General features: G+C 58.7%; 1 protein-coding gene across 1 annotated transcript; it reads right to left on the bottom strand.

The window, feature by feature from the left end:
* Positions 1 to 4,093: 4,093 nt before the first annotated feature.
* Positions 4,094 to 9,353, bottom strand: LOC113245408 (brain-specific serine protease 4-like). The gene is made up of 6 exons (XM_026485538.3): positions 7,721 to 9,353; positions 6,986 to 7,012; positions 6,533 to 6,704; positions 6,050 to 6,327; positions 5,094 to 5,251; positions 4,094 to 4,534 (listed from the first exon to the last, which is right to left on the bottom strand). Exons 1-6 carry the CDS (start codon positions 7,800 to 7,802, stop codon positions 4,322 to 4,324), a joined length of 930 nt encoding a protein of 309 aa, XP_026341323.1. The 5' UTR covers positions 7,803 to 9,353; the 3' UTR covers positions 4,094 to 4,321.
* Between the last annotated feature and the right edge of the window lie 8,072 nt (positions 9,354 to 17,425).

Below are 17,425 nucleotides of genomic sequence, written 5' to 3'. Positions count from 1 at the left end.
CCAGCACTGCTTGCGGCAGCCACCCATCTGCTCTCCGTCTCCGTGGTTGTGCCTTTTCCACAGCGCCGTCCACACGGCCCCGGAGCCTGGCCGCTTCCTCCAGCTCGCTGCACTGGGCGTCCGCGGGCCTGCGTGCCGTCTGCTCCTCTCGGCTGCTGAGCAGAATTCTCCTGATCGGGCGTCCTACGTGTGTTTTCCCGACCGCCAGCGGAAGGGCATCTGGGTTCCCAGCGTTTGCCGATTCTGCATAAAGCCGCTGTAAGTGTCCACGTGCAGGTTCCGGAGTCGGTGGCTGCGGGAAAGTCCAGCTTCACAGGAGATGGTCGCCTGGTTTGCGCGGACGCCATGCCAGGCCGCGTTCCCACCCGTGCCCGGGTCCCCACCAGCACGTGGCAGTATCCGTCCTCCGGGTTTGTCACACTCAGCAGTTGGAAGGACGGACTGTGGCCTTTTGCTGGGATGGGAAATCCTGACAGTGATGCAGGTTTGGGAGGGGTTAACAGGATTCACTTGGAGTCTCGCTGAGGTCGAGGCATCCGGGGGCTGTGGGGGAGAGCTCTGGGAGTCACCATACGGATGGTCATGGAGCTCTGGAACCAGCGGTGTGAGCCAGGAGCCAGTGTCAGCGGGCGAAGAAGGCAGGGAGCGCTGGGGCCGCCATCATGCGGATGCTGGGACACGAGGCAGAACCAGCAAAGAGGATTTCATCCTGTCAAAGGGATGACCCTCTCCGTAAGGATGGAGACCGCAGAGCCTCTGAAAACTCACATGTCCTGCCGTGCCCGTGCATGACTGATGGGAAAGCAGACCCACGGCCCCCCAAAGGGAGGTGTCCATGAGCAACCTCGTGACCTTCTGAGCACAACCACGTGGGCACACGTGGCAAGGTGTGGCTTGGAGCCGGGAAAGGCCGTTCTCTCCTCCTCCACGTGGAGCCCTGACCACCCGGGCCGTCCAGGGAGCTTGGGGAGGGCGCGCTTGGCTGAGCCGGGGCAACGGTGAGACTCCTTCAGGTGCCCTGGTGGATGTCAGCACTGGCTTCAAGCAGGAAAGAGAGACAAGGAAAAGACTTGTTCTTGAATAACATCTTTACATCCTGGGGACCCTGACACCAAGTGGGGGGGACCCTCTGCAGGTCCAGAATTCTTGTGGACAGGTATGATTTCAAAGCCTTCCTAATCTGGATAATTGAAATGTGTGGGGCCCCTGGCTGGCTCAGTCGGTGGAGAGTACAACTTTTAATCTCAGGGTTGTGAGTTCGAGCTCCATGCTGAATGTAGAGATTACTTAAAAATAAACTCTTGGAGCGCCTGGGTGGCTCAGTCGGTCAAGTGTCTGCCTTCAGCTCAGGTCATGATCCCGGGGTCCTCAGATCCAATCCCGCGTTGGGCTCCCTGCTCAGCGGGGAGCCTGCTTCTTCCTCTCCCTCTGCCCCTCCCCCTGCCTGCGCACACACGCTCATGCTCTCTCTCAAATAAATAAAATCTTTGAAAAAATTAAAAAAATAATGTAAAGTAAAATCTCTGAAAAAAACCCCAAATGTGTGTGATTGATGAAATCTGACATGTCGTTTTCATGATAACAAAAATAGTTTTCTGTAAAAAACCAAAAGTTTTCTATAAATCTAAAACTATTCTAAAACGGAAGGATTGAAGCAGGTATATCAGTTAGGAATGCAATTGGCTGCAAGTAAAACAAGATCAAACAACAGCGGTTTAGAAGCACGGATGCGTGGATGGAGGCAGCTGTCAGAGACAGGGTGACGGGGCTGCTGCGTCCCCACACCCACAGCTCCTGAAGCTTTGCTCACTGTCATCACTCTCATTTGGCACAGCAGCTTGTCACCTCATGGTGATAAGATGGCTGCAGATGTTTAAGCATCACATTGACATCCCAGACTAGAAGAAGGAAGAGGGTGGGAAAGGGTAACAGCTGAATATGTCCCTTTAATGAGGAAAAAGCCGTCTTCCCAAGAAACCACCCCCCAGGTGTCTGCTTCCTTCCCCTGGGCCAACACTCAGTCCCACAGGCTCTTGGGACTTGGCGGGAGATTGTGGAAGCGAGCGTTTCCCTTTTCCAGTCTCTGCAGTGGAGGAAGCAAGGCAGGGGTGTGGGCTTACCAGGCACAGGAGGCTGCCACCACAGAAGAGCCGGGCTCGGTGTGTGTGTGCTCACTTCTCTGGACGCGGGGGCAGAGCTGCGGAGTCGCAGGTGTGGGGGTGGACGTCCCCGCAGGGGTTAAAGCTCTGAGGAGAGAGCACGTGGAGGGACAGACCCTGCAGCTAAGGCAGCTCCTGCTGGAATGACATCGGTCCCCTTGGGGAAGTCAGGACAGCTCTGGGAAGGGCTGTTCCATGTGGGAGGCTGCAGCGGGTGGAGACACCTGCCCACTGGGCCCCCGGGACTTCTTCCGAGGAGACTGCAGGCAGGCCCAAGGGCTCTGGGTGGTGTCGGTGGAGCTGAAGCAATGAGTCCTCCCCACCCACAGTGGTCCAGATTTGGGGTGTTCCTGGGCCCAGCTCCAACCCGGGAGCAAAGGGGCTTCTCTGTGCTCCTGGTGTGGACCCTACTGGTGCTGGGCTGACCCCCTTCCACCTCCTAGAACCCCAGCCCTGATGAGGGGTCATCGCACTTCCTGTTAAGGTGGGGAGCCAGGTGCTGGTTCCCCACTTGGAGCCCAGCCTGCCCTTGGGCTCCTCCAGGAGGGCGCACTTGCTTGGGGGCTCCCTGGAGGCGGATGGCCCAACTCAGAGGCAACCCGCTCCACCAGAGTGTCCTGGCAACATCTCCCCCTGCCCCCCCCCCCAGATGTGTCTAGGCATTGCTCCCTCCTTCTGTGGGGGACCCTCTGCTTACTGAAGGGGAGGGAGAGAGCAAGGGAGAAAGCGAGGGACAGAGGAGGGAGAGGAGAAGGAATGAGGGGAAGAAGCAGGGGCAGAAGGAGGGGCAGGGAGCATAGGGAGAGCCAACCCTGGAGGACAGAGGGAGGAGGAAGAGGCCCAGAGAGTGGGAGGGGGGCTGCAGGCGGGAGAGCAGGCAGGGGGAGTGGCAGGTGAGGGAAGGCCCGGATTTGGATGTGGTGCTCACCTGAGCTCAGTCCCCAGGCTGGTTCCCAGGCGAGCAGGAGACCAGTGTGGTGTTTGTTTTTTGATAAAACCAACCCAAGGCATCTACTGTAATCTGGTAATGACACAAGGGTCATCAAAACAACACGAGCAAGTGTTTCAGGAGCTGCTCCCCATAAAGGGTGCCAAAAAGCCAGCCAGCCAAAACCCCATGCCACCTTCTCAAAAACTCGCTTCACGGTGAATTTCTAGTTGGAGACACTTTGTCAGCAGTCCTTCAGCGTGGCTGGACCTAGCTGTTTTCTTGACTTTTAGAACGAATCTCTGTGTGGGCCACCATCAGGTTCAGACTCCTGAAACCTGCCACAGAGCCCTCAGTCCGCACATTCCACGGGTTGCAGGGAACACCAGGTGGGAGAGGACGGGGTCCCAGGCGTGGGGGGCTGCGGGGGTGGGGGCAGGTCCAGGAGGTCAGGGCCCCAGCTGCAGAGGAGGGGGCGGGGGAGGGGCAGTCCTGGGGGAAGGGGGGTGTTAGCTGGCAGGCCCCCTGTGGGCACTGGCCAGTGACTCACGCCCATCATGGCCCAGAGACCTGCCTCTCATTGCTTTGCTTTGCTCCGTCCTGCAAGGACGACTCACAGAACCAGCAGTGAGTCACTCAAGTCAGCTCCCGGGGGTGCAGAGGCCTGAGTTGCCTCAGCCCGAATCCGGGAGACCTGGTTCTCAGGGGAGGGAGGGAGGGGTCAGACCACTCTCACATGGGCGGGTTTCTCCTAGCTAGCCCAGTTTTGGAAACCCAACAGGCAGGTTGGGGGCCTGGAGTGGCCCTGCAGCCCGCTGGGCCTCCCGATGGGAGGGGGGCATAGGAAAGAAGTGCAAAGGCCAAGGGTCAGAACGCTGAAACACAGGTGAACAGGACACCTAGGTCCCTGGTGGGGCCACCAGACAAACACCCACCTCCCCCATTTTAATCCCAAGTGTACCCCTGCTTCCCAATGTCCCCATACCTGGAAAAAGAGGAACGGGGAATAAATAATTTATTGAAATTGAAATAAATAAGATAGGCGGGCAGGGCTACAAATAACCGTAAAAATCGTTAACACATATATACACACAGAAAGGTGCTCCCGCGGGCGGGGCGGGGCCTCGCAGCAGAGGCGGCGGTGCCGGCACGCGGGCGCCCCCCGGAGGCAGGTGGCTCACTGACGACGCGCGGTCAGGCAGCTGGGGCACGCGGCTGCCCGTCTCCCAGATCCCTACCGCGCGCGGCCCCGGGAGGGGCTGCTCCCCTGCGAGTGCCCGCGGAGCTGCACGCCCTGCACGATCCTCATCACCCAGGAGCGGTGGGAGGCCAGGCTGATGTAGACCCCGGGCCGGTCACGCTCCGCACAGCCCTCGCCCCAGCTGATGATGCCCGCCAACAGCCAGGTGCCCTCGACCTGGCACATGAGGGGGCCCCCGGAGTCACCCTGCGGAGAGGAGGCAAGGTCAGGGACCCACGTGGGTCAGGGCTGGACAGAGCCCCGGACCTGACACAGCAGGTGGCAAGGAGCAATTCCCTTGGGGGTGGGTTTCTCTGTCGGAGGAGGTGCTGGAACCCAGCAGGACTGGGCCAGACAGGCCTTCGGGCTCGCTGCTGGCGAGGAGCACCTTGTGCCAGACCTTCCTGCTCACGGCCCCCGAGCCACACTGGCATCCTGGGTAGCAGAGAAGGAACCACAACCAGGACCTTAGTGTCTGAACCCGGGTGTGGACCATTCCACCACCGCTGTCCGCTACCCCTGTGATGGAGCTGAAGCTGGTTCTGGGGACCAGGACGTAGGAAGCCTCTCAGGAGAAGGCAAGCTCCCAGAGAGTGGGGTCCGGCACCCCCAAGACGCGCAGTAGACGCCTGGTGTGCAGCCCGACAGATGGATGCCTGAGCCAACCGGATGGACGCCGGTTCTGTAGGCATTTGGGGGGCTCGCGGGTCCCAGCTGACGTGGGGGGTGGGCAGCCGGCAATGGGGGAAGAAGATGGGGTGCTCACCAGACAGGCATCTCGCCGCCCCTCCAGATAGCCAGCACACAGCATGTCCTCGGTGATGGCTCCCTGCCCCGCTCCCCGCCAGTACAGGCGGCTGCAAATTTCTGAGTCAATGATGGGAACCTCCAGTTTCTGCAGTGTCTGGGGATGCGGCAGGGGCACTGCGGGCAGGGAGCAGAGGGTCAGGCTTGAGAAACCCTGTCTTCATTGTCCCCACGACCCCCTCCGCTCCCCCTCAGAGGCAGTTCTCAAAGGCTAATGGATCAGCTCTCCCAAATGCCTGTGGAAAACCCCAATCCCAAGACTCCACCTCTGGGCCTACCTGGTGTCACTTCTCTTAATTCTTCTGGATTCTGGTTAAAGTCCCATTTTTCTTACACTTTTTCCTCTTAGCATCCCCCCATTTATCCATCCTTCCATCCATCCATCCATCCATCCATCCATCCATCCATCCATCTTTTTCTGCTTCTTTGCCTCTTCCTTTAACTGCCTGGTGTCTCTAGATGATGTTTTCCAGACTTAGTCTGACAACTGTATTTTTGTTAAGGAGACTACATCCTTCTGGAACTTTCGCCTGCAATCATGGCACGCTGCCACCAGGAGGTGCCTGTTCCCCCTTGGGAGTCTCCAGCTGTCTTCCTATCCCCGCAGTCAGCCTGGCCCCACACATGCTCCTTCCAGCCCCTCCTCCATCACTTAATGGCCTCACTGATCTGGCTGCTGCCGCCCCAGGACGGCACCACAGATCCCTTTTAACTAGAAAGGACCTACAACTGTCCACCTAGCTTTCTGTGACTTCCCACCTGCAGCTCACTTTTTGTCTGTGTCGTCCGAAGAGTCTGTTTCCTTCTGCTATGCCTCTGGCCTCCACCCTCTGCTGTGCACTGTTCCTGTGTCTCCAGGAGCCTTGCTAGCCCGACCCCAGCCACCCCTGGCCAGCCGGTGGGGAGCAGCCGCACCTCCGTCACGGATGCTCCCCCAGCCTGCAATCCAGCAGCGCGTGTTTGGAGAGAGACGGACGGAAGAATCAGGCAGGCAGATGGGCAGGACTCGCTCGGAGAAGTGGACGGAGCGCTCAAGGCGCACCAGGGCGATGTCTGCACGGGAGCCCTCTTTCCAGGAGTACACGGGGTGGGACTGCACCCAGGCGATACCCACCTCCTGGGACCTGGGGCCCGGGTTCCCCAGCTGCCAGGCCCCCAGCAGCACAGAGAACTGGGATGGCTTGTTGAGAGTGCTGGCAGGAAGAGGAAAGGGGGTAGGGTCAGTCAGGAACCCGGGGCGGGGGGGTGTTGCTGGGAAGGGTCTCGGGGACAACATGCTTATGGAGGCCCTGAGAAGCAGCGTCTCTCTTCTGAGAGGCCGCGAGACGGGACAAAGACCTGGAGGCTGGGGCTGAGTGGGGAGCATGGGGTCCAGCGCAAGAGACTGGCCGCACATACCCCTTGAAGCAGTGGGCGGCGGTGACCACCCAGCGGCTGGTGAGCAGGGTGCCTGCACAGTGGTGGGTCCCGTTCTTCTGGATGCTCACGACCCAGGGCCACTCGGCATCGGTGCTGTCCTCACCACCCACGATCCGGTTAAGCTGCTGGGGCTTCCCACAGGCTGGGGGTGCTGGAGGAGGAGGTCACATTTTATCATCCCCGGGGCACAAGCCTCCCGCCCTGTCCACGCCCCGCACTGTTCTTCCCCTGGCCATTCCCTGCCCTTCCTCTGCCCTCCCCTCAGGCTGGCCTTCCCTCTGCGCTCCTCTCACCTGCTGGTGCTGCCCTGCCCTGGGCCCCTCTCCTAGTCAGAGTCTCTGCTCTGCCTTCCAGGCCCCCTTTGCTCTGCCTTCCTCTCCTGCTTGACCACCCCTTCTGACCCCCCCCCCCGCTCGGGGGGGCCCCACTCACCAGGTATCTTGGCAGCATGGAGGGAGGCTGAGGGCAAGAGAAGGAAGGGTCAGGCCAGTGGAGAGGAGCCCCCCAGTGCCCAGGGCAGCTCCCCAGACCTCCAGGGTGGGGCATTTCCTGGAGCCTGGGTAGGGCTGACAGAAACCTCAGGCTCTCTCTAAGCTGCGGCCTTACCCTCCCACCAGCTTCCTGTCCGTCTTGTGCCTGTGCTCCGTCCCACCTGCCTGGGGGAGGACGGCTGGCTCCGGGGTGCCTCTCACGGAGGGTAAGAGTCGGGGAGCACCTGCCTGACCCTCTCAGGCTTTCCCCCCAGACCTGAGGCTGTGGCCCGAGATCCCCTCAACCCCAAGCCCGAGGCCTGGAACAGAAACGTGTGGACCTAAGTGCTGGGAGGGGGTTGGAGGAAGAGGACGGAAGACGGTGATGAGGATGAGGAGGAGGACAGAGGAAGATGAGGAGGACGCTGACGGATAGGAACGGGAGGGCTGAGGTGTGTTGAGGTCGGGGCGCTGGCGCAGCCTGTGCCCAGCGCCTGCCTCAGTGTGTCCTGCAGTCCTCTGCTGGCAGCCACAGGACAGGGCAGAGAGGAGCAAGCGAGCACAGAAGGTGAGGGAGAGACGGAAGACAGAGACCGGGTGCAGGCAGGGCTGGGAAGGAAGGTGCTGAGTACGGAGAAGGGAAGCGGTGGCCCTAGAGGGGCAGAGGAGGGAGGGGTGGCAGGTCCTCAGGACTCACCTGCAGAAGCCAGAAGCAGCAGGGGGGTTAAGATTCTGAGACAGCCCCCACCTAGGGCCGGGGGAGTTCTGGAAACCACCATGGCCAGCAGGGGCGCAGGAAAGGCTGGGAGAGCAGTCCTGCCCGCGACAGGAGTGTGCAGAGTTCCCTACAGGTCACCCCAGGTTTTATCCTGGGAGGTGGAATGCTGTTGGACCAGTCCCCCAAGTGAGTGAGTGGCTCAGTCCCTGCCACCCCAGGCTGTAGGTCACAGGAGGGGTGGGACTGCTGGGAGGAAATGAGCCGTTAAGGGGACTGGGGGCTCTAGCTGAGACCCCTACCTCTGCCCTGGAGCAGTGGACTCAGGGCTCTGGACCCTGGCTCCAGCTGTAGGTCCAGGATCAACCCTGTGGAGGAAAAGGACCCGGACCCAGAGGTCTAGGCCAATGCCCTTGACACTGACTGGGAAAGCTCCCCAGTTTGGGTGGGGAAGGGAACACCTGGGGCCTGGGTCTGCAGCAGCTGAAGGCTAGGTTATGGAGTCTGGGCAAGGTCCCAGGGCCTTGGGGAGAAGGGGGCTGCCCAGAGGCTCAGTAATGGCTCCTTCCTCCAGGGGCCACCATGACTCAGCCAGGAGACCTGACCGAGCCCTCCGCTCTGGGATCCCGTTAACCCACTTCCCAGAAAGCTGTGCATCAGGCCCCCAGTGGCCGCCTGATGGGTCATATGGGCCCTGTCACTCGGTGGCGAACAACTCACCCCTCACCTGGACTGCAGGGAAGCCCAGGCGGGGCCAGCCAGGTGCCCAGGTGGCTGACTGACGTGGCTGCCTGGGAAGGGCTGGGATGCCATCCCCCATGCCTGGCCTGGCCCATGCACTCTGAACGGTCAGAGGGCAGCTTGGCTCCACTGGAGCAGGGAGCCTGGGGGGAGCACCAGATGAGACCTTGTGACCCGGTGTCCCTACCAGTTCCTCCCTGACTCAGCGCCCTGCTCCCCTAGCAGGAGGGGCGGGCCAATTCCTCTTCTGAGACCCACTGTGTCTCTGTCCTTTTGTTCATTCGATCCTCGTGCTGGGAAGGGGCACGAAACAGCGGGGCATATGGTGTGCCCCACATCGCTGCATCTCGGGCTCAAATCCCCTTACTGTTCCTGCTCTGCAATGAGGAAACCGGGGCCTGGTGGGGAGGGGTGGAGCTGGGGGAGGCTGGTGGGGAGGGGTGGAGCCTCGATGTGAACCTCAATCTGGAGGCGGGTGACTGGATGGGACTCAGTAGATCCTGAGGGATCTCGGTCCAAGGGGTGGGTGGTTTTCACCCAAGGTCCTAGCTGTGGGGAGCCTGAGGGCCTCAAGGGGCCCAAGGAGGCATGTGACTCTGGCAGGGCGACCGGTGAAAGCTGCCCGGAAAAGGAGGAACCTTGAGACAGAGGCTTGCAGGGCAAGTGGGAGTGGGCCTTGCAGAGACTCAGGTAGGAGGGCTTGCAAGAGAGAGGGGGTCTGGGGCTGGGAGGAGCTGGGGGCCAGGCCAACTCTCAGTGCACCCTGCTGGGCAGACCACCTAGGCCTCTCTGGAGCTCCCCAGCTTGGCCAACATGCTCTGTCCCCACAGCCTGTGTGTGGGGGGGCAACTCCCGTGCTGGTTCCCAGAGGCCAGAAGGGTCCGGCGGCAGGAGAGTCAGCAGCCAACCCCCTCCCCCTGGCAACTGACCGCCTACCCCCCCCCCCCCCACCGAGACTGGGACTGTCAATACCAAAGGATCATCAGTGTGTTTTACTGACGCTCCCCCCCCCCACTTTGGTGGGAAGGGCAGGAGACAACCCAGGATTAAACTGCAGCCCGAACCACCCCTCCGCATTAGGGGGAGCCCCCGTCACACCCCGTCTGCCCACAACAGCCCCCAGCTGATGTGCTACTCCCAGGACTGGAAGGAGGGGGCTGCCGGAGAGCACAGCGGCCGAGGTGAGGGGCAGGTTCTGTGGTGCTCCCCCTCCCCACCTGCTCATGATCCTGGGTCACCCCTGTACTCCATGAGTAGCCTCAGGCTCCCCCAACCCACTCCCTTCCTGCAACTAAGGTGGTCGGCCTCCCCGGCTCCTTTGATAAGCATTTACTGGGCAACTGCTGTATGTCAGGCCCTGTGCTGGGCACTAGGACACAATGGTGGGTAAGACAGAAGTCCTACCTCAGGCAGCACGCATTTCCCCAGGACTAGGAGATGGAGCAGGTGAGGGTGGTGAGGAGTCAGGGACGAGAGCAGAGGGGAGTCTGGAGGATTCTGCTGGGACAAACTGCTCCAGACTGCTGTCTCCCCAGTGTCCTTTGTGTAACAGCCTTTCCTGACACTTGGGTCACTGCCCAGGTGACCCAAGGGGCAGGTGTGTGTCCTGAGACGTGCTGTCCCCAAGACAGGGTGGCCAGGCAGAGGGCCTCAGGGGAACGAACTGGCAGGTGCACAGGAAGTCCCGAAAAGCCAGTGAAGGCTCTGGCACGGGTCTTAAGCAAGGCCCAGAGACCGGCTCCCCATTTCCCAGAGTGGGGGCCTCGGTGTGATCCAACATTCAACAAAAGATTTAGGCAGTGCCTACTGTATGCTGGAGCCACGCCAGGCGTGCTGGCTGGGCACCTCTTCGCTCGGGTGCCCCCTGCCACCCACACGGCTGTGTATCTGCGGCGCCATCTCAGGGCCACGGCTGATGTGCAGCGAGGCGCGCAGGATGCACGGGGCTGCAGAGCTGGGGCTGGCCACGCTCCAACCAAAGAAGGGGTCCACCCACGCCACCACAGACAGGGCAGATATCCACCCCGGGCTATCTGTCCATCTCCAACCCAAGTCTACCGGTGCCCGCCATGTGCTGGGTGCTGCCGTTCAGTGAGCAAACCAAAACCAACCCCGGCCCCTGTGTCAGGGACGCTGGGGGAAAGAGAGAATAAACAATAGGAATCTGATGGATGGATGATGGATGGATGGATGGATGGTGGATGGATGATGGATGGTGAAGTCCCGGGGAAGCCAAACCAGGAAGGGGATGGGGCCGGGGGGAGGGTGGCCATCTTGTCAGGACTCAGGACAGTGCTCACTCTCCGGCTGAGTCTTAGGGGTGCAGTCGGAAGTCATCCCAGCCCCCAGAACTGCACCAGCAAAGGCTCTGCTGGGTGGGAACGGCGGATTCGAGCTGTGGCAAAGGAGAGGTTCAGGGGGGCCACTCTGTGGAGGTGACACTGACCTGGGCTCCAGGGAGCCACAGGGGGACAGAAGTGGGGAGGCTGTTTCAGGGGGAGGGACCAACCAGCTCCTGGGCACAGAGGCAGGGTGCTTGGGGGCGCGGCTGAGGGCTCTCAGCAGAGGAAGCTGGGGATGCACGTGGCCGGCAGATCTGAGCACCTGCCCCAGCACGTCCTGCACCCCACGTTCACAGAAGCAGGACGCATGGAGCCCCAGAGTGGAAGCAGCCCAATGTCCACCGTGGATGAATGGATGAACATGGTGCGGCCCGTCCACCCGCCCAACAGAACATGATCTTATTATCCAGCCATAAAAAGGATGAAGCGCCGGACGCCTGCACAGCATGGGGGAGCCGGAGAACATTGTGCTCAGTGACAGGAGGCGGAGGCAAAAGGACAAACACTGCAGGATTCCACTTCTAGGAGGTCCCCAGGCCGCAGAACCACGGCCCCAGGAAGTGGAAGGGGGGGTGCTGGGGGCCAGGGAGGGGCCCGGAATTAGGGTTCGGAGGGAGCAGAGTCCTTCGGGAAGATGGAAAAGGCCCACAGACAAAGGCAGGACGTCTGCACGTATTTAATCCCACTGAGCCGTGCACTTAGCAGTGGTGAAAGTGGTAAATCATGTTTATTTTACCACAACTAAAAGAATGGGCGAGCAAATCTGAATGTCCCCCCGTCCTGTGAATACTGGGATCTGGGGCAACACTGGGCTGCAGGGGGCAGAGTGGCCCTGGCCAGTGCCCTGGTCCACCCGGACAGCAACAGCCACGACAGCCCCCTCACGTGAGAGCAGGGCACTCACAAAAGCAGGTAAACGGAGTGCCTTCCTGCACCCTGGGCCTCAGTTTACCCATCTGTGAGGAGGAACTGGTCAGCCCCACCCCCCACCCTGCCTGTCACAAGTGCAGGAGCCAGGGCTGCTTAGGTGTGAGGGCCTGGCAGCCCTGCAGGGCTCAGTGCCAGTCGAGCAACACCGGGCTGCGCGTCTACAGGCAAGGTTTTCTGGGGCACTAATGGTTTTCAGGAACCATTCGTCCCTGGCTGGCTGGCCCTGGGGACACTCGAGGACACGGCTCACTGGCTGGTGTTCCAACATTGGGGATGTCCTCTCTCTGGTCTAACCGCACTCCTGACTCTCCTAGGAACCCACGCGTCTCCAACCCCATCCCAGGTCTCACTCAGAGCCCCACCTCTACCCCAGCCCAGCCCCCACAGCCTGGGCCTCCTATTTTGCTCTGCCTCTGCCCAGGTTCCTCACGTCTCCCCAGTTCTGCCCATCCCCGTCCTGGCCGCAGAGCTCTGCCCCTGCTCCTTCCACACCTGGCGCCTTGGGATACTCCACCGAAGTCTCAAGTGGCAAGCACACCGAATCCCCTCCCCATCTTCTGGCCCTCCACCCCTGGCCTGTGTGGTCTGGGCACGCCCCCCCCCCCCAACTCTGGGGAATAGAGCTTTCTCCACCTTATAACAGCACTGTCCTCGTGACACCTCCATAAAGTGGAGGCTGAGCATCCTCCCCCTGTTGCCCAGCCTTCCTTTCTCTGGTCTTAGGGGGGCCCCCTCCCCACTCCCTTCCTCAGTGGCACACTTTCTAAACGCAAAGCCCCAGCTGCCTGACTCTGCATGCTGGACTTCTAGGGTCCAGGTGTTAATTATATGAGTCAGGTATCTTTGTGCTGGCTAACGTCTTCCTGGAATAGAAAGCATTGTTAGTTCTGGTGGTCCACTAAGACCTTCAGGCATTTTCCTAACTGCACTTACAGCAGTTTACTCCCCCATCCCTTACTGATCTACTCTCTTTTGCTACGGCACATCTCTAAGTCAGCTTGCTCCAGAATTTTCCTTCCATGCCTTAGATCACTCTCCTAAGTTTTGTTCACAACTGTTTCCTCCTTCAGAAAAGCTGAAGAGCTTTTCATGTTTTCTCAGTGACTCCTACTGTTCTCATGGAAAAATAACCCATCAGTCTGGGCTGCGAATCTTTGGGGAGGAAGGTAGTCAGTCCCCCAACAGAAATATCACTGGGCCTGTCCACTTTCGGGGCCAGAATCCCTTACCTCCATTCTCTAGTCTACACACCACTTCCCTGGTTGGTGGAGAACCCCTTCAATTGCCCCCTCCCCATGAGAATTTCCTCCTCATGTCTGGCTAAGCTGATGGATCACAGGTAAACTTGATCAAACAAACAAACCCCTTTGCTTTATCTTTTTTTTTTTTTTTTAATATTTTATTCATTTATGTGACAGAGAGACAGCCAGCGAGAGAGGGAACACAGCAGGGGGAGTGGGAGAGGAAAAAGCGGGCCCACAGCGGAGGAGCCCAATGCGGCACGGCACGCCGGGATCACGCCCTGAGGCGAAGGCAGACGCTTTAAGGACTGCGCTACCCAGGCGCCCCTGCTTTGTTTATCTTTAAAACAGCATGTTTACTAGAGGAATGTGTTCCCAGGGGCTCTGACTGGTTAGCAAGAACCGATCTAAGTCTGCAGGAAGTCTTCAAGTGGTTGACAGCACATTAATATCCTGAAATCGGGCGTGCACAGCGGGACAGCTGACACCACCGAAATCAGCAAAAGCCACAAAACAGGCCTTTCCCCTGAGACGGTCCACCGTGAAGCTCTGACCCACATGCCCCCGAATGTCATCCACATGACCAGCCTATGCTAGAGTCAGACTCTCAGCACTCAGGCATGTCTCCTTCCACCTGGACAGACAGGAGCCTACTTTCACCACCACATTGACATCGGTCTGGAAGGGCTGCGCTTCTCTACGACCAGGAAGCAGAGGGGAGCTCCAGGCTGGGAAGGGCCAGGGCCAGGGCAGGGCCCAGAGGAGCCTGCTGGGAAGAAGGGCAGAGGGCAACGGACAAGCTGACTCGCTGGGTACCCATCACCAGGCTGGGCAGCTCCCAGCACTCTTGGTGACACATCAGTGACTCATAGTCCAAGAAGAGGGGGCAGGACCTCAGAGTCTCGAGGTCACAAGCCATGGCCAAGGGCTCATGGAAAGGAAGTGACTGCTGCATGGGATCAGCCCCATCTGGGGGCAGGTGCAGAATTAGGGGCCCCAGTCCAATTCTCCAGGGGAGCTGGTCCCAGAGCTGGGAGCTGCAGGTCCCCCAGGACTTCCTTCAGGCCTTCCTACAGAGACGTGACATAGCCCCCCAGGTGACCTGCCCAGCCGAGTCATGCCTGCGGAGAGGAAGCACGGAAAACCAGCCCCAGCCTCCCCCGCAGGGTGGAGAGCCACCTCCAACCACGTTCCTCCTCCCCCTCACCCCTCCAGGGCAAGGGGCGACTGCTGGTTACTGCTAATGAATGGCTTCTGGGTTAAGTCAGTGTGGTTTCTCCAGCCAAGAGGACAGACAGCTCTGGGGCATAAGTCGGTGGCTGGGATGGGGACCCGTCTGTGCTGGGAATTGGGGGTGGGGGAGGCCCAGCACACCTAGTGAGATATGAGGCACCAACTTCCACTACCACAGCCTGTCCTTCAAGCCCGTCTGGGTGCTGAGGACTTGGACTCCTGACGGGCATCTCCAGCTAAGGGACCTTGACATTCCTTCAAACCCTGACACCCCCAGACCTCCCACCTTAGAAAATGGCATTACCGTTCACCTGGGGGCTCCAGGCCTAAGGCGAGCCATCCCGGACTCATCCTGTGCCCCCCCCCCCATATCCAACTGAAAACCAAAAACTACTGTGTACGCGCAGAATGCTTTTTCGACACTAGATGTGTGGGATTTTGCTCACCAAGCAGTTCTCCAATTTTCTGTGGACACCAACTGGGTGTTCTCCGATTTAACTCAATTCACACACCATCTGGACTTGGCGCAGACCACACAGGATAAGGGCTCAGCCTCACAAGATTCCCCCGACTTCAGGTGCCAACCCCAGGTAGTGGGTCCTCAGGTCACCCACACTTCTATCCGACTCGGATGCAAGTCCAGGGCTCCCAGGACCCCTTCCTCAGGTTCAATAATTCGCTAGAATGGTTCACAGAACTCAAGGGAACACTTATGTTTACCAATTTATTATATAATACAGGACACAGGTGAACACCCAAATGAAAGGGCACACAGGGCAAAGTCAAGAAGGATCCTGAACACAGGAGCTACCGTGTTGTGGAGTTGGGGTGCACCATGCTCCCAGCACATGGACCTGTTCACCAACCCGACCCCCATACTGCAGGGATTTTCATGGAGGCTCATCACGTGGGTGTGAATGAGGATTCACTCCACTCCAGCCCCGTCCCGTCCCCCGGAGGCTTGGTCTTTAGGGTGACGGGCCTCCATCCTAGAGCTACCCAGAGCCCACCAACAGTTGCTTCCTCAAACAAAAGCCACCCAGGAAATTGCAAGGGACTCAGGAGCTCTGGGTCAGGCCCTGGGGGGCAGAGGGCAGCATGCATCTGTAGCAGAAGTCCTGACACAAAGCTCTGGCTCGCAGATCGCAGGGCATCCATTTCAAACACATCCATCTGGAATAAACATGTCACTAGCTGCACGACAAAGCTACGTTCCCCTTGTGGAAAGCGCTGGGTGAGGTAGGTAACTGACCCCTGGGCGACCCCACTTCTCTGTTCCCACGCCCTAATCCCCGCTCTTTGTGTAAATTCAGTAAAGAGTGAGACTGTGAGACCCCAGCCTTGCCTGGCTTGGACCCAAGTAAAGACAGAGCCCTGGTCAGTGCTCTCCCCCGCCTCCCGTGACCTCCCTGCGTGGCCCTAGGGCCTGCCGTGCCCCTCAAGGAGATGTGAGTAACAAATCTGGGGTTTTTCTGTTTTGTTTCCCGTTCCCTGACGGTTGTCGCTGAGGCGCATCTTCTAATCAGTCGCAGGAACCACAAGGGCCTAAGCAGCCACGACGTGTCTGGGGGAGCCTGTCACCACAGTGCAGGCAGACCAGAGCCCCAGGCACCCCCAGCCTAGAGCAGCACCCTCAACGGGATCCCTCGGCAGGGTGGGGGGTTCCAGCCACGTTTGGGGCATCCAGGCCCTTCTCCCCAGTGCACAGCTCATCAGCTCCGCACTGGACTCGGCAACGGCCTCCACGCCAGTCTCCTCCCATAGCAACCAGAGATGTTTAACAAAACTCAAGTTAGATCAGGACACTTCCTCCTTTAAAACTCTGCTGGTGCCCGGTGCCCACTGCACTTGGAAGGAGTGCCAGACTCCTCCCTCAGGCTCTGCATTACGTGCCCCCTGCCTTCCTCTCCCTCACATTCTCTCCTGGCTCATTTCTGTCCAGTCACATGACGACGCACCGGCCCTCCCTGTGCTCGAAGCCCTTTGCCCTCTCAGGGCCTCCACACATGCTCCTCCATCTACCTGGAAGGCCCTAAGCCCGTCTTCAGAGCTGACAGCTTCTACAATGGCTTGGTTTAAGTGGCACTCTCTCCCTGACTCCTCTCCTCAGCCCCGCGGGTAAAAGCGGGAAGATCTGCCCTGGGCAAGCAAGATAACACGAGATCCCTGCTGGCAGCACTGGCGCCTCCAGAGATGATCTGATCCTATGGGGTGTGTGCCTTTCCCTGTCTCTGATGAAGCTATTCACAACTCTGTAGGGACAGAACTTAATTGGCAGAAAACGGACAGTAATGCCAGTAATTCTTGTCCCTAGAAAACCAAGTCACATCCCACCAACTGCAACTGGTTGCTTCCTCAGTGTCTTGACACCTTTGCCAGTTTCTGTCAGTTGGCAAACTCTTTCAGCAATCCTTCCCGGACTATAAACATGTGGTGCTTTGAACCCTCTTTTGTACAAGTTGTAATATCTTACTGATTCCCTCAACTGATAAAAAAAATCTGAGACGATCTTAGGAAAGTCATTTTATGGGGCTCCTGGCGGCTCAGTGGGTTAAGCGTCTGCCTTCGGCTCAGGTCATGATCCCAGGATCCTGGAATCAAGCCCCACATGGGGGGGGTGTCTCTGCTCAGCAGGGAGTCTGCTCCTCCATCTGCCTGCAGCTCCCCCTGCTTGTGCTCTCTGACAAACAAATCAAATCTTTTTTTTTTTTTTAAAGATTTTATTTATTTATTCATTAGACAGAGATAGAGACAGCCAGCGAGAGAGGGAACACAAGCAGGGGGAGTGGGAGAGGAAGAAGCAGGCTCATAGCGGAAGAGCCTGATGTGGGGCTCGATCCCACAACGCTGGGATCACGCCCTGAGCCGAAGGCAGACGTTTAACCGCTGTGCCACCCAGGCGCCCCAAACAAATCAAATCTTAAAAAAAAAAAAAAAAAAAATTTATTCTTAAATAATCTCTATGCCCAATGTGGGGCTCAAACCCACAACCCTGAGATCAATAGTCGCACGCTCCACTGACTGAGCCAGCCAGGCGCCCCTTGAAAATTACATTTTTAACGTCTTACTATTATACCCTCAGTGCTTAGCATGTAATGGCAATTTTGTTGAATCAATTAATTAAATGGAATAGTTTATAAATTTGTACTTAATAAAGCAGGCTTCAAATTCTATTTTTTCCCTTTTATATTATTTCTCTC

This window comes from Ursus arctos, unplaced genomic scaffold, assembly GCF_023065955.2.
Source record: "Ursus arctos isolate Adak ecotype North America unplaced genomic scaffold, UrsArc2.0 scaffold_2, whole genome shotgun sequence".
NCBI classification, from domain to species: domain Eukaryota; kingdom Metazoa; phylum Chordata; class Mammalia; order Carnivora; family Ursidae; genus Ursus; species Ursus arctos.
This window is presented reverse-complemented; position numbering and strand designations above follow the sequence as displayed.